The following is a 16,305-nucleotide window of genomic DNA, read 5'->3' as shown; positions in this document are numbered from 1 at the left end:
CAAATTCTTCCCTTCCTGCTCTCACAAGGAACCAATCCTGCTAAACTCTGATCTCAGATTTCAGAACTGCAAGTCAATAAATCTCTGTTGTTGAAGCCATCCAGTCTGTGGTACTTTATTATAGCAGCCTTAAGAAACTAATACAGTAACTCTCTCAACACCATAAACCCATCCTTCTCCACAGATCTTCAACATATTCTAGATTCTGTGTTCACTTCAGATAGTCTATTTCTCCTAATCTCCCCTAATTACTACAGCTTTATAATAATTCTTGATATATAATAAAGTAGTCCCCCAAACCTGTTCATATTCTCAGAGAAGGTCTTGGCTATAATTGATCCTTTGCCCTTTGTAATCTGTTTGTCGTATTTCTGTTGGGCCTTGAACTGGTTTTTACATTGAATTTATAAATAAGTTTGGGAAAATTAATACCCTAACAACATGGTACCTCTTTTTACCTACTTGGATGTCCTTTTTAAACTAGAAGTTTCAAAGTAAATTACATATCAGGGACAAAAGCAAACTGAACAATAGTAATTTTAGGTTTTGTTGTTGTTTTTTTTTCCCCCAAATTTCACACATAGCTGGCTCCCAATTCGCAGAGCTTTGGATCTGACAAGTGGAGGGGATGGGGAGGCGGTAGGAAGGATAGGTGTCCACAGTTGAGAATGATTAATAACTACAACCATAATGGCTATTTACATTGGCCACGTCACTATTAATGTGGAGAATGAAAAAGAAACTGGAAAAGAAACAATATAATAAAAGTAGGTTAGCTCCTGGTATTTCTACTCCAAGGAATAGAAAAATACTGCCTGGTAAGCTCTCTTAAGAAATACTTTTAAATGCCATTTCTCAGAAAATAGAAGCAAGGATATGAATAAAGGTTTAAAAAAATGCAATCCCTTTCAAATCTCAAAACTTTCAACTTTATAAAACTTTTGCTATACACTGCAATTTGAACATAATATGCCATTATAATAACCAAATTGCTATATCATTGTAAACTCAGTCGTCTCAAGCCGTAGGTCTTGCTATATGTGTATCTAGCACTATTTCATTAAGGACATAGATTTGTAGTCCCAACTATGCTGTCATCACTTGAGATTTGTAAATTTTTCTAATTCAAAGGAAAAAGTTATATAAGGTTGACCTAGTTCCTTCAGAGATATAAGAACTATGAAAGTTTAAGTTGAATAAATTTAAATTTTAGCATCAGGAAAAAAATAAGGTTGGCAGAGAAGTGAAATCTGAAAATTTTATTTTTTTTCCTCAGACAATAATACAAAAGTATATATCATCATTTTTAAGTTGTCTACATATCATCTGGAAAGGAGATAAAATACTCATTTTATTTTTCTTTACCTTCTAAAGGAAGTGACTACTAATGTCTGAAATAGTAGAGAAGACGAAAGCTACAGAAGATACACAAAAGCAAATGTGATTTTAACTGGTCACCTCAGGACAATCCATCAACAGAAGCCTTCCTTATTAGATTCATGCTACCTCTCAGCCTTAAGAAGCCTTCTACTTCAAAAACTTAAGCCATCAAAAATGAAGGAACCTCCAAAAAAGTAGAGATATTGTTTGTCTTCATCACTGAGTCTAACATTGCTGGTACATAGATAGGTACTCAGTAAATGCTTTAAATGAGTCAATTTCTTTTATTACAATTTGAATAAATTATATAACCTTCAGCTAAACCAAATGTTTCATTTCAACTTTTCATAAATATACCTATCATTACTGTTCAGAGTATGGGTTTGTCTCTTATTTCCACTTAAAACTTGAGGGGTCTAAGAAGCAATATAATATAGATCCATAACATCAACATTATATCATAAAAGATAATGATGAGCCGTCTGAACTCATACAGTGTTATATTAAAGTATGAAAGCCTGTTTCTCATTTTTATTTCTGAAGCAGTATTTGGAATAAAATTTTTTTTCTGGTTCAGGTAATAATAAATAACAGACCAATCTCTGGGATGTAGTTAAGACTGCTTTCGTTTTACACTGATTCTAACAGTTCAGAATAAAGAAAATATAATTTATTTATCTGAAAGACTAATCAGATAGGTGGATTTTCTTTCTAAAATACACAGGATATTGTCTCTGTACATAAATCCTACACTTTAGCCAATCTGCCAATTGGAAATCAAGTTGAAAATAAGATATTCATTACCTATAGAAAGCTCTGAGAATTAAAATGGTTAGGTAGGATAGTATTTATGCTCCTCTAACAAAAAGAGAAAATGTGGCATTACCAGTCGACCATCAAAATCATCCTCCTAAAAATATCTTACCCACTTGAATTAATATTTGGGCAACCAAATACATAAAAAAAAGTGCTGGGTATCTTAAAATGAGTATGTCAGTTAATTAATTCTGTGATCCCCTGCTACCAGTGGAGTACTGTACAATCTGTTATTATTCACTGTCCTATAGATCATCTGTTCTTGGTGCTGGTTTGTTCCAGGAAGAGAGACAGCTGCAACACTATATCCCTGTTCAACCTGAGGACCATCTGACTTTAATTGTAACACACAGCTTGATGTGGCTCTGGCTATGAGAAGCCAAAGTATCGTCTGTAATAATCTGGAAAAGCAGAAACCTGCCAACAGAGGGCTGAAAACAGGGACTTGTGCTGTCTGGCTGCCTGACGGGTTGCAGGAAATATGATTAATGAGTAAGGTATAATGATATCAGGAACCCGATTAGCACCACAAAAAGGTCACAGATCAAAGTAGTATGCATTTCATGAGCTACAATCACTGCATAAAATCTGTGGACTTGAAGAGGTAAACCAAAAAGAGGAGGAGGATAAAACCCTTATGTGATAACATGCTAACAAATACACAAAATACAATACTAATAATTTAATCACTTATAGAAAGAGGAAGTTATAAAATGAATCAATACAGACTATACTGTAGGAAAGCTCTGTTCATCATAGATATATGCTGAATATTTTTGAAACTGTATGAGTTATTGAATTCTTTCATAAAAACACCTGGTAAATAAAATCAAGTATTTTTCCTAATTATAAATTTCAAAGATGAGATACAAATATTTGACTGTAAACTATGTTTGCAATTAATTTACAATGGATGTACTGTATGGTGACTAATATAACATAATTAAAAATTCAAGTATAAAAAAATTTGCAATGGAATTTTTATACAGTTAAGAATATAAGCTCAGGAGTGCCTGCGGGGGCTAAGTCCTTAAGCATCTGCCTTCAGCTCAGGGCATGATCACAGGAAACTGGGATGGAGTCCCCCATTGGGCTCCCTGCTAGTTGGGAAACCTGCCTCTCCCTCTCTCACTCCCCCTGCTTGTGTTCCCTCCCTCAGTGTGTGTCTCTCTCTGTCAAATAAATAAATAAAATTAAAAAAAAAAAAAGAATATAAGCTTATTCAGAGCCTAAACTACGAAGACATAAAACTCACAGGAAGAGGAATCACTGGCACAAATGTTTAATAAAGCTAATGATTAGTTATAATAAATCTGTAATTAGTATTATAAAATGCTATTTTGTATATAATTTCATGGGCAGGGAACTGGAATCTGACTGCAAACAATGGAATAAGTTGCTACCTTCTTTTCTATGGTACCCTTGGGAAGCCCGTCCAAAACTGAATGGCTTTTCTCAGGTAATGATAGTGAGAGCAGAGATGGGAAGTACTATTAGGAGAGGAGCTTACCTCAATTTACACAATTAAATTTCCTTACTTGTCAAATACTATTGGAATGCTTTTAATATTACTTATTCAGATGTTTGATGCCTTCTACTCCTTTAAAGCAAATTAAATACTCTAACAAATCTCTTGACCCTCTTAATTTAAGAGTACTAAATGGTAATAATTACTAGAGAGCTGGTTCTCTTGAGACTTAAAATGTTAAATAATACTTAAGAAAGTGTTCCAGGGGTGCCTGGGTAGCTCAGTGGGTTAAAGCCTCTGCCTTCAGCTCAGGTCATGATCCCAGGGTCCTGGGATGGAGCCCCACATCGGGCTCTCTGCTCAGCAGGGAGCCTGCTTCCCTTCCTCTCTCTCTGACTGCCTCTCTGCCTACTTGTGATCTCTGTCTGTCAAATAAATAAATAAAATATTTTTTTAAAAAAAGTGTTCCAATAATAAAACAATCAGAACATGATTTAATTTTTTTCTTAAAAATATATTCCTGAAGAATGAGGATGATTATTTATACCTTTCAAATATTACATAAATGTTATTTTATATCTACCTAATAGGAAAACCATTTTTAAAAAATGATGAATCATCTGGGATGCAGAAGAAACCATTAAAAAATGAAAAGACAAACATATGTTAGATAAAAAACTTTTACAAAGAATATATGAAGATTGCCTACAATTAAATAAGAAAAACAGCCCAATTTAAAAATAGGCAAAAGATATGAATAGTTTACCAAACAACATATATGAGTAGAAAATAAGCCTGTGAAAAGGTAATCAATATCATTTGTCATTAGGGAAATACAAATTAAAATCACGAGATACCTACTATAGCAGCTAAAATAAATAATCCTGACAATACCAAGTCTTGGCAACTTCTTCTAATATGACCCAGAAATTAAACTTCTAGGAATCTATCCAAGAAAAATGAAAACAGATGTTCACCTTAAGACATACACAAGTATTTATAATAGGCTCAAACTGGGAACCCCAAATGTCCATGAATTGGTAAGTAAGTATGCAAAAATATATCTATACAATGGAATATTATGCAGCAATATAATACAATACAATATGCAACAATGTGGGTAAATCTCAAAAATATCACGCTAAATGAAGGAAGCCAAGCACACCAAGACTACACATTGCATGATACCATTTACATAAAAATCTCTTAAAACAAAACTATAGAGGCAAACAGTGGATACCTGGGACAAAAAGTCCCAGAGCAGAAACTGACTGCAAACAGGTACAAGGAAATTTCCTGGAGATAGGTGTTCTCAAGCTGGATTATGGTGATGGATACACAACTGTATAAATTTACTAAAACTCAAAGAACTGTACACTTTTAAAGGTGAGTTTTATGGCACATATATTATACCTCAATAAAAGCACTTTAAAAGGGTAATCACTGAAAGAAAATAATTATGGAATAACCATACCTTCTATTGTTTTTCATGAATCCCTGGGTGGGGTGTGTGGAATCATACAACCATAGACAACGGTCACATTTAAAGTACGACATCTCCCTCAGTATCTGTGAGAGCTAATCTTTGTCTTACACACTCATTTTAACTGTAATCCTCCAAAACACATGGGGTAAAAGTAAAAACAGTAAAACATGTATCTGAAGACTGTGAAAGAATAATGTTAGGTACTAATTTCCAAGTGCCAAATGTAAGCCAAAGAATATTCTAGTTATTTTATATAGTATCTAAAATTCTATATTCATAATCTCCAGACTACATATGATGAAACCAAAGGTCAGAAAGGTTAAACTGCCTAGAGTCCCAAAAATAGCAAAGTGATTCATCCAGGATTGGAGAAATTGGTCTAACTTTAAGGCCTATGTTCAGTCACCCTGCTTACTTTCAGTGTACATAATATGTGAAATTTGAGTAATAAAGGGATTGCAAATAGGATCTGAAAGACAGGATTAAAATACAAATGTTGGTATAAAAGGTAAGAAATGTGACTTAGAAATATAAAATGCAAGAATTTTCCTTAAGTGTAAATTAAAAACACAATGGAATTTAGATTTTACTCTTTTTTTTTTTAAAGGAATCTCTACACCCAACATGGGGCTTGAACTCATAACCCTGAGATCAAGAGTTGCATGCTCCACCAAATGAGCGAGTCAGGTACCTTTATATTTGACTTTTAATATGGAGTATGACAGAGATACTACTTTTCAAAACTGAGAGAAAAGCTCCTAGATTCCAAACTTTAATAAAACTTAAAGGCAAAAAGGAAAAGACTTATTACTTTTTCATGAAATAATACAAGAATGCACAGAAGAGAGGACTTTAAAGAGTTCACTAGGGAGGAGTCCGAAGAACACAATGATTACTGTGCTTTTAAGTTTTTAAGTTTTCTTGTTCTAAATATTACATGAAGAGTCCCTTGAAAAAAATACAAGATATAACATGAAAATCTTGTTTCTATTACCAAAAACGTGCAATGACCTTCTAACTTGGAGCATAGAATTATGCTATTTTCTTGGTACAAGAAACTCATGTTGCATAAAGCATATATTCCAGTTTCAGTTAATTCTGAATTATCATGTGCATATGAAAGTAACTTAAATTCTGCATAAAAGAATAAAAGAAACTGTTACACTTTTCAAGGCAATAAAATTTAATAAAATTTATATGGAAATTCACAAACTATTATGTCACTTTCAGTTATCGCTACTAACTATAGTTTTGTCCAGAAAACCAAGGGTTAACAATTATACCAACACATGAAAGATACTTTGAAAAGAGGCTCATGACAGACAGAGTAGATAATTACTATCTTACCAATCTGTTTATGCGAACAAATTCTTCTGAGGTTTTGGCCCAAGGAGGAAGTTCAACATCAGACACTACTGTCCCATCATCCATCACTCCAAGATTATAATTATTGAAGTTGACAAACATCTCAGGGAGATAATAAAATTCAGGGATCAACTCCTGTATAAAAATAAAAGACAATGTCATAAACTGTAGAATACTGACTACATATTCATAAAAGGACATGGTCATTTCCTATTGTGCAGAATTATAACAAAATAAACATAGGGAATTTTTTTCTTTCCCAATATATCATAGCTCTGATACTAAGCTACTATTAAGGTAGACACATCTCATCCAACCAAATTCCTTATTGGTTGGTTATATGCTTCCTTTCAGGAAAGTTATCATCTCAAAACTTTTAAATACCAACATTTGAGTATTAGCTGAGGTTTGATAAAATATAAACAGAGATTAACATGCTATAACAATAATAGCTTAAACTAAATTTTTTATGAGATATGTGGAACTTTTGCCAGAAAAAACACAAAATCTTTATAAGTATTAAAATGCCACTTCATTGGTCCCTTCATCAACTAGGAAAATATTCATTACAGTTAGCCATGGCTTAGCAATATATTTTGCTCAGATTTCAAAACTCAAAACTCAAGTTTAGTTGTAATATACTACCTTTGATAAGAGATCAAAATTTGTAAGTCTAGAAAATGACCTGCAATAAAAAACTTGGTAAATTAAATATATGACTCTACTAAGAACATTTAAAACACACTTCAATAGGGTGTTTTATAAGCAGAAAAATGCAGCTAGTTAGGTTTTTGTGTACAATAAGTCTCATGTATAACTATTTCAGAGGTCCTGTAGACCAGACTTCAAATCCAGTCTCGACATGGGTCAGTGACTCAGTGGTCTTTCAGATACCCCCTCAGGGCCAGCTATGGCAGGCCTGGCTTTCCAAACAGTTGAGTAAAATAGGGAGGTCATCAGATTTTGGACAAGGTCAGTATGAACTCTCCAGAGCAAAGAAAAAAGATCCAGCAGGAATTAAGCTATTATCACCTCCGTCATCCATGCGAAATGTTGCTGGACTTTGAATTGTACATCCTTTGTTTACAATCACAATAATTAACTAAGCAGCATAGAAATTAGCTTGTCCTCCAAATGCCTGACAATCACCTGATCATTAGACTTGAAGAACATTTAAATTGAACAATTTTTTCCAAAAGGGAAGAACCTCTTAGAAGTTTAACCATAAATGAAATGTTATCACACAAAAATAGTATGACTTTCTCTCCAAAAATGATGCATATAGGTCTTAACTGATAAAAAGTGAAAGATACATGTGTGTTATTTTGTGTAACAAAAAGATACACTGGATATATTTGAAGTAACATTTCTTGAGATAAGTCAGGTACTAAAATAAACTCTTAATAAATCTTATCACATTTAATTGTAAGAACTTTACAAGGTATCACCTCCATTTTAAAAATGAACTAAGGTTGAAATAAGTTAATTAACTTGCCTGAGGTTATGCAGTTAATTTATGATAAATTTGGGCCTTAAATCAAGATTTGTCTAACTCTAAACCCTGTGTCCTTCATCATCAAACTAGCATGAGTTTTACTTCTTATAGAGGATACATAATACTAAACATTTTAAATACGAGTTTTTAGTATATATTTTAAGTAATTTTTTAAAAAGTAAAAAACTTTTCACTCCTTCAAAATAAGAAACTAATTCTTCTTAAAAAATATATATTATGTATGTGTATATACACACACACACACACACACACACATTTATTATACAATACAATTAATCAAACAGGAATATTTTTATAGTATGCTTTAGTTATTTACCCAAATATGAAGATAAGCTATGTTATAACTATTATTAATTTGCTGAAGTGTGCATTCAATAAACTGCAACTTTGAGAAATTTTACCAAAATGTCTTACTTTCATTCCATATTACATGTGCTAACAAAAAAAAATGCTACTTTTCCAAAATCTTGTTCTACAATAAGAGGGAGGACTATACCTTTATATTCAAAGTATGACATTTCATAAAAATTTTAATACAAATGAAGTCTTCAAACCTTCCTAGCACTAAAATTCTTATAATTTTGTGTATCTGTCTCTATCTTCTACATGTGTCATTTTATCCAGGTTGATAAACAAACTGTACAAAACAGAAATGCTCTTCCTCATTCTAAGTTCTAAATTCAACGAACAGAAATATAGTTTGTTCCTGGCACACTATATTCAAACGTATAAACTTACTATGAATTTAAATGACTTTGTTGCTTTAATATGGACAGCACACTCTAATGAAAAATTCACTTAATTTAGCTAAATGGAGCAAAAATCACACATAAAACAACAAAAAAAATTTGATGAAAAATACAAAGAAAGCAATTTTAAACTTTTACAGTTTGTAGCGTACTATGTTAAACTTTCAGATATCATGCTGGGAGGAAAGTAGTAAATCATCAATTTCCATTTAATTACCACATATTTTGTGATTTCCTTCTAAAGATAGATATCCTGTAAATTTTGTACAATGGGCATTATAAAGTATTTCAAAGTTAAAAAGGAATAATTTATTAAATAAAAATAAAGCTTAATATTTCAATTGTTATTTACTGATACCAATTTACTCTCTATTTTTGACTTCTTACCCCATACCCCACCAATTTCAAAAAAGCAGTCATAGAGTTGGAGAACATATGGAGTGTCTAGAGTGGAAGCCTCTTGAAGACATCTTTTTTCTGTCTTTTGTCAAAGTCTAAGCAAACAGAGGAGATTACGTAAGATGTCCAGGAAGAAGCAGTATCAAAAGTTAGTATGTTAAGGATAGAAGTTAAAGAAGAAGGAAATTGTTCCCAAGATTAGGGAAATAAATTTCCCAAAATCTATATACAATCAGCTTTCTTTTGCCCTGAGGGGAAGAGGAAGGGATGAAGAGGTTAAGATTGTACCCCAGGGGACAGTAAATGGTGATCAGGGTCATGGCCTGCCCATACAGTACCTATGCATGAATTAGAAAAAGGCAATCCTTCTGGGCTAACAGAGCCAAAGGGAACTTGGTTTGGTAAGTGTACCACATGCTGGATTTCAGCTCCTATTCTTTCCTTCAGTCAAGTGCCAGCACATACATTCTGCCAAATGCCCAACATAGTTAGTCTCATGATGGTATACTTAGGGAAATTAGTGCATGGTCCCTTTGTAATCAGCAAATATTTCTTTGTAATCAGCAAATATTTCTTAACCCAAGTAGAGCTGCCTATTTCCAAAAAGCTTCCAAAAAGCTATGTGTCTTCGACAATGAGGATATGACGAATAAACAAGATAGACTGAAGATGTGAAGGCCAATTTCTATATATCACAGACTAGAAAAGGAGGTCTCTGCTCTATTCTCTAATGACTGTGAATGAATTTCCTACTAGCCTGATATGAAGAAGATCTGAATTCAAATTGGGACATTTCTTGAACACTTGAGTTGGTAATTATGAATTTATACTCCAATAATAAAAAGATACTAATATATTTAGTGATAATTACCATAAGGAGACAAAACAGTAGGAAGAATGCAGTATGAGCAGAAATATAAACACAATGTGATAATTTATTTTATTAATAAAACTTTTGAACATACAGAGTTATTGAATCATTATATTGTACCCCTGAACCTAATAACACTAGATGTTAATTATACTCAAATAAAAAAAAACAAGTTAAAATATAAAAAAAATTAAAAATAAAAGAATAATTCCTCTTCTTTGATTATTTTATTAAGCCTTAGGTAGGCTTATGAAGGTAATAGAACACATCATTTCCACAAAAAAGTATTTATTTAGTTTTTATTCTTTGCAGAAAACTGTGTTAAGATCTGGGATATAGAGACATGAGTATCTAAACTGCTCAGTAAAAGTGAAACAGTATATTTATTAGAACGTAACTGGTAGTAGGAACAAACAGCAGTCTAGGAATTCAAAAGAGAAAATGATGTCTAAAAGTTGGGGTCGAAAGAGATAGCTTTAGGCTAAATACCATAATACACTGTATTTCCCTAATACAACACTCATCAAACTGTACTGTAATTGTCTGTTCGCTTTTATCTCCCACTAAATTGAAGGCTCCATAAGATTGAGGACTTTACCTATCCTGTTCATCACTAAACCTCCAAAACCTAGGCACAGAGTGTAACACATATTTGGTATTTAGTAAAAATATGTTGATTGAAAAATGGCATTTAAAATAAGAAATAAATAACCAGAGAAGAAAGAGAGAATAGTCCTGACAGGGGAATATAGAGACTGAAATATGGGTATCACTTGCTTCTAATGATCAATGAAGAATGATATAATTGCTTTAGAGAGGACTAAATACATGCAGTGGGAGATATAGGTAGGATCAAAGTGTAGAAAGCCCTGAATGTCATGCTGTGAATTTTAGCTTTTTTTAACATGAAAGAAAAATTTTCCCATCAGGACATTTTAAAAATGAACATAAATTTATTTGTTTGTTTATTTATTTAAAAGATTTATTGGGCGCCTGGGTGGCTCAGTCACTTAAGCTTCTGCCTTCAGATCAGGTCATGATCCCACAGTCCTGGGATGGAGGCCCCCTCCCCCAGTCGGGATCCCAGATCAATGGCGAGTCTGTTTCTCCTTCTGCTCTACCCCAGCGCCTGTTCTCTCTCTCTCTCAAATAAATAAAATCTTTAAAAAAAAAAAAAACCCAAAGGATTTATTTATTTATTTGAGAGAGAGAGAGAGAGAGAGCAAGAGAGTGTGGGGGTTGGGAGGAGGGGCAGAGAGAGAGGGAGAATCTCAAGTAGACTCCCCGCTGAGCACAGAGCCCTAACCCACAGGAGGCTCAATCTCATGACCCTGAGATGATGACTAGGGCAGAAATCAACAGCTAGACGCTTAACTGACCAAGCCACCCAGACACTACCCCCAAAATGAACATCAATTTAAAGATAAATATTCCCAACAAATTAAGAGTGAAGAGAAAGACTACAAAGAATTTACACTTAGTATAAAAAAATCATCCAATAAGCACAGTTATGTTAAATGAAGAAGTGAGCACATATACCTAAAACATTTTACAAATTCATTATAAGAAAGTCTGAATAAACCAGTTGATGGGAGTTGAATACCCTCTTATTATAAAACAAATACACTGAACTCCACTGAGATACAAACACTTGACAAAAAAGTATATATAATGCCTAAATTTTACTATGGATATAGTGACATTTAAGTATTTATATTTGCAGAATTCCAACTTAATCCTAAAAGTATCTTCCTGAAAGAACCATGCCTTAACACCCAAATATTAATATTAAGTTCAAAATTATCTCTTTTGACAGGTGATATTTAGTAACATAGTCAAAGATTATGTCTAATACTTCTAATGTACATTTACAATGTAAAGTATGTTTTACATTCATGAGAAGAAAACATTCAGCTCTGGATAAAAAACATATGCTCAGAAATTGGAAAATGATAAGTAAACAACACTGACAGAAGACAGAGATATTTATAATTCAAATTTTCTTCTGACTTGCTGACACTAATTTTACTCTCTTTCATTTAATTAGGCAGATGCATCTCAGAGGCAGGTAACATGGTCAAAATGTAGTATATCATCTCCTAAAAAAGATCTGGAAGGTTTAACCACAGGTTATACAACAGTTCAGGATAAGCCCATTGCTTTGATCACAAATCCTAAGGCTTTCATGGCATAATGACAAAGATTGGTTGTGACCACACATATGCTTTAGTCTTCTTTACTAAGATATGGTTCCCATTGCTATGGCCTCTGCAGTGAGGTTGTATGATTCTCCTAATAAACACCAATTCTATCCATTCAAATAAAACTATCACTTCAATAATACCCGGGTAACCCTAGAAAATACTCATTTATTAACCTAAAGAAATAAGAAAATCAATACTAAAGATAAAACAAAAGATGCTACTATAGAGCTATGGTTAAATTTTTATTCTATTCTTACTAAATTATAAAATCCTGACAACTCAAATATGAGCATAATAGCACGATAACGAAATTAATGTATATTGCTTTGGGGACACGGACAGTAAAAAGGATGTGAAAACAAAATTTTTGCTTTTCACCATTTGGAAGATGATATATTTAATTAAGGGAGAAAAAATAAGCTTTATTAATAGTGAAACAATTATGAACAAGTTATGAAAAAATAATGAACATGTTCCAAAACATTTTGAAATTCAAATATTTATTTTGTTAGCCCCAAAATGAGAAAAACATTTTTAAAAAACTGATTAGAGTTGAGTTGTACCTATAAATAATTTTAAATAGACAGCATATTAGAAAGTTTTCAAATTGATGCTTAAATTTAGTTTCTCTTTATTTGGTAGATAAAATGCCATTTTCTCCTTTAATGAAATAAAAATAATAGTAATTTTTAAAATTAGAGAAGGAAAAAATAATCTATAATCCTTCTAGATAGATCGAATAAATAGCATGTGGTTTTAGATATTATAAAAACTTTCCTTTCAAATCCATTTAAATAAAGAAAAATCATGAATTACAAACCAATAAATAATAGATAATCTATACCAATCTAATACAGTAGAGAGAATAATTGGGTTTAAATCCTGTCTACTCAACTGACTGGTCACATGCCCTTAATTTAATTTTTCTGACCCTTATTCACCTGCATTGTCATTTTGAAACACAGGCTTGTTGTGAGGCTTAGAATATAAAATTCTATAGGCATGTATGATATTATTATTATTGTTACTATAATTGTTATTAATATGACCCTCAATAAAAATCCAAAATTACAGACTCAACTTAACTCATAGTGAAAGTAAACAGGTTATTCATGGAATTATGCCCATTCATAAAAACATTTAACATAATTCTAAGGGCATTTAAAAAACTTAATTTGTAAAAATAAAATGTCCACAAAAATATTTGACTTAACAAATTCCTACTAAGTAAACAACACATTTTAAAAATATGTATTTAGGGGCGCCTGGGTGGCTCAGTGGGTTAAAGCCTCTGCTTTCTGCTCAGGTCCTGATCCTAGAGTCCTGGGATTGAGCCCCACATTGGGTTCTTTGCTCCGCAGGAAGCATGCTCCTCCTCAATCTCTGCCTGTCTCTCTGCCTACTTGTGATCTCGGTCAAATAAATAAATAAAGATCTTTAAAATAAATAAATAAATAAATAAATATGTATTTATTGTTTATTAGCAATGATGGTATAGCTTAACATTCCTCACTTTCTGATGAAGACCCTAAATATTTTATAGTTCTCTCCTGCTATGAACACATTTTGCACTTCTACATTTGGACTGGACATCTTCACTGAGCTGTGTCCTACTTCAGCCCCTGTTTTAAAGGCAAGTGTAATTTGGAAAGAGATAATGGACAGTAATAATGCAAACAACGGGCGAGGTGTAACTGCCATAAATAAAATGCCCGCCTTAAATCCTTTCTGAAACAAGTTGTAAAATACATATATATATACACACACTTATTGCTATGAGTATGGGGGAGAACAGTTAATATCTATGTCTACAAACATACTAATGAGCAGCCCACATTTTTAAATGAACAAAAATATCACAAGATCACTGTTCAAAAAACAAATCACAGCTGATGTGTGTACATTTTTATAATTCAGGAAGACAGGCACATTTTCTAAGTGCCTTAAAAGATTTTTTTTTCCTGCCTCATACATAAGTAGCATAAGAAAAATATTCAATGTTTCAAGCAATATCTATCAAAGAACAAAATAATGGTTCATTGTAAACGAAAGAGTAAAAGGTTACCTAAATGCTAAAAAAAAAAAAAAAGTACATAGTTACAACATTTAATCTATTGATACATAAAGAAGGGTTAAAGAGATGTGGTTAAATGAACAAATCTGAAAGGTACACATAAGTTGTATATAAAAACAAGAATGAATATATACACAATGGAATACTATGCAGCCATCAAAAGAAATGAAATCTTGCCATTTGCGACAACGTGGATGGAAGTAGAGGGTATCATGCTTAGTGAAATAAGTCATTCGGAGAAAGACAACTATCATATGATCTCCCTGATATGAGGAAGTGGAGATGCAACAAGGGGGGGTAAAGGGGGTAGGAGAATAAATGAAACAAGATGGGACTGGGAGGAAGACAAACCATAAGTGACTCTTAATCTCACAAAACAAACTGAGGGTTGCTGGGGAGAAGAGGGTTGGGGAAGGGGGGTGGGGTTATGGACATTGGGGAGGGTATGTGCTATGGTGAGTGCTGTGAAGTGTGTAAACCTGGTGATTCACAGACCTGTACCACTGGGGATAAAAATACATTATATGTTTATTTTAAAAAAATAAATAAATAAAAAATTAAAAAGAAACAAGAATGAATAGATATGTAGTTCTGTTAGAGTATGAATGTTTTACACTGTTAAGAGACAGGTGAGTCAGCTTAAACTCAATCTCATGTGGATGTGAGTGTGAAAGAGATAATGATGGAAAAATACAAAAGACAGACAGAAAAACGGGAGGGAGGGAGGACATATGCCAGAAATGTGCAAAGGATGAAAAAGGTGGGATTTTAATTTAAGTTTCTTTCAGCATTTAAAAAATTCTAATTTAAAAGTATGTCTGAAAACAGAAGAATAATGAGACTATTTTAACAAAATAAAGCTACTGAATAATCGAAGTTTAAGCTTTAAAAAAAAAACAAATGTATCAAGAAATACATTTCTAGCAATTATGCTCTATTAGCTATAGCTAAATACTTCCTTATAAATGGCTCTAACGCTGATGCCATCAGCCTCAATGGAATATATTATGGTAGAAGGCATGCTTATAGAGGAAAAAAGGAACCTAATTTACCTTCAGATAACAGAATCCTGGGATTTCTGAGGCAGTAGTCAAAGGACTCATGTTCTTTTTTTTTTTTTTTTTAAGATTTTATTTATTTATTTGACAGACAGAGATCACAAGTAGGCAGAGAGGCAGACAGGGAGAGGAGAAAGCAGGCTCCTTGCTGAGCAGAGAGCCCAATGCAAGGCTCAATCCCAGGACCCCAGGATTATGACCCAAGCCGAAGGCAGAGGCTTTAACCCACTGAGCCACCCAGGTGCCCCAGGACTCATGTTCTTAAAAATCTCACAAGACAAAAATAAAGTTATTCTATTATTATCTCCATTTTGATCATATCCATTATTTAACAAACATGTAGATACTTAAAACTTTTAAAAAATATTTTTTTTATTTATTTGTCAGAGAGAGAGAGCATAAGCAGGGGGAGCACAAGGCAGAGGGAAGAAGCAGGCACCCCAATGAGCAGGGAGCTTGATGTGGGGCTCAATCCCAGGACCCTTAGATCATGACCTGAGCCAAAGGCAGACGGTTAACTGACTGAGCCACCCGGATGTCCCTATAATTAAAACTTTTAAGAGTTAATTCTTTTTTTTTTTTTTTTAAGACTTTAAGTACAGGGATAGGGGGAACATTCTTCAACTTCATAAATCTAACTATGAGGGGCGCCTGGGTGGCTCAGTGGGTTAAGCCGCTGCCTTCGGCTCAGGTCATGATCTCAGGGTCCTGGGATCGAGTCCCGCATCGGGCTCTCTGCTCAGCAGGGAGCCTGCTTCCTCCTCTCTCTCTCTCTGCCTGCCTCTCCAACTACTTGTGATTTCTCTCTGTCAAATAAATAAATAAAATCTTTAAAAAAAAATAAATAAATCTAACTATGAAAAATCCACAATGAATATCATCTTCAGTGGGGAAAAGCTGATAGCCTTCCCTTTGAGAT

At 33.2% G+C, this 16,305-nt stretch overlaps 1 protein-coding gene across 4 annotated transcripts in view; it reads right to left on the bottom strand.

Annotated features, from left to right (window-relative positions):
- The window catches only part of LRBA (LPS responsive beige-like anchor protein), a 742,234-nt gene that overhangs the window by 150,970 nt on the left and 574,959 nt on the right, over positions 1-16,305 (bottom strand). For all 4 annotated transcript variants that reach the window (XM_059175618.1, XM_059175627.1, XM_059175636.1 and 1 more), the window contains exon 47: positions 6,498-6,650. In XM_059175618.1, the coding sequence (XP_059031601.1) occupies positions 6,498-6,650 (153 nt within the window). The remainder of the gene's footprint in view (positions 1-6,497; positions 6,651-16,305) is intronic.

The sequence above is a fragment of the Mustela lutreola genome, chromosome 1 (assembly GCF_030435805.1).
Source record: "Mustela lutreola isolate mMusLut2 chromosome 1, mMusLut2.pri, whole genome shotgun sequence".
NCBI classification, from domain to species: Eukaryota; Metazoa; Chordata; class Mammalia; order Carnivora; family Mustelidae; genus Mustela; species Mustela lutreola.
Note: the sequence above shows the minus strand (reverse complement) of the source record. Positions and strands in the feature narration are given on the sequence as shown.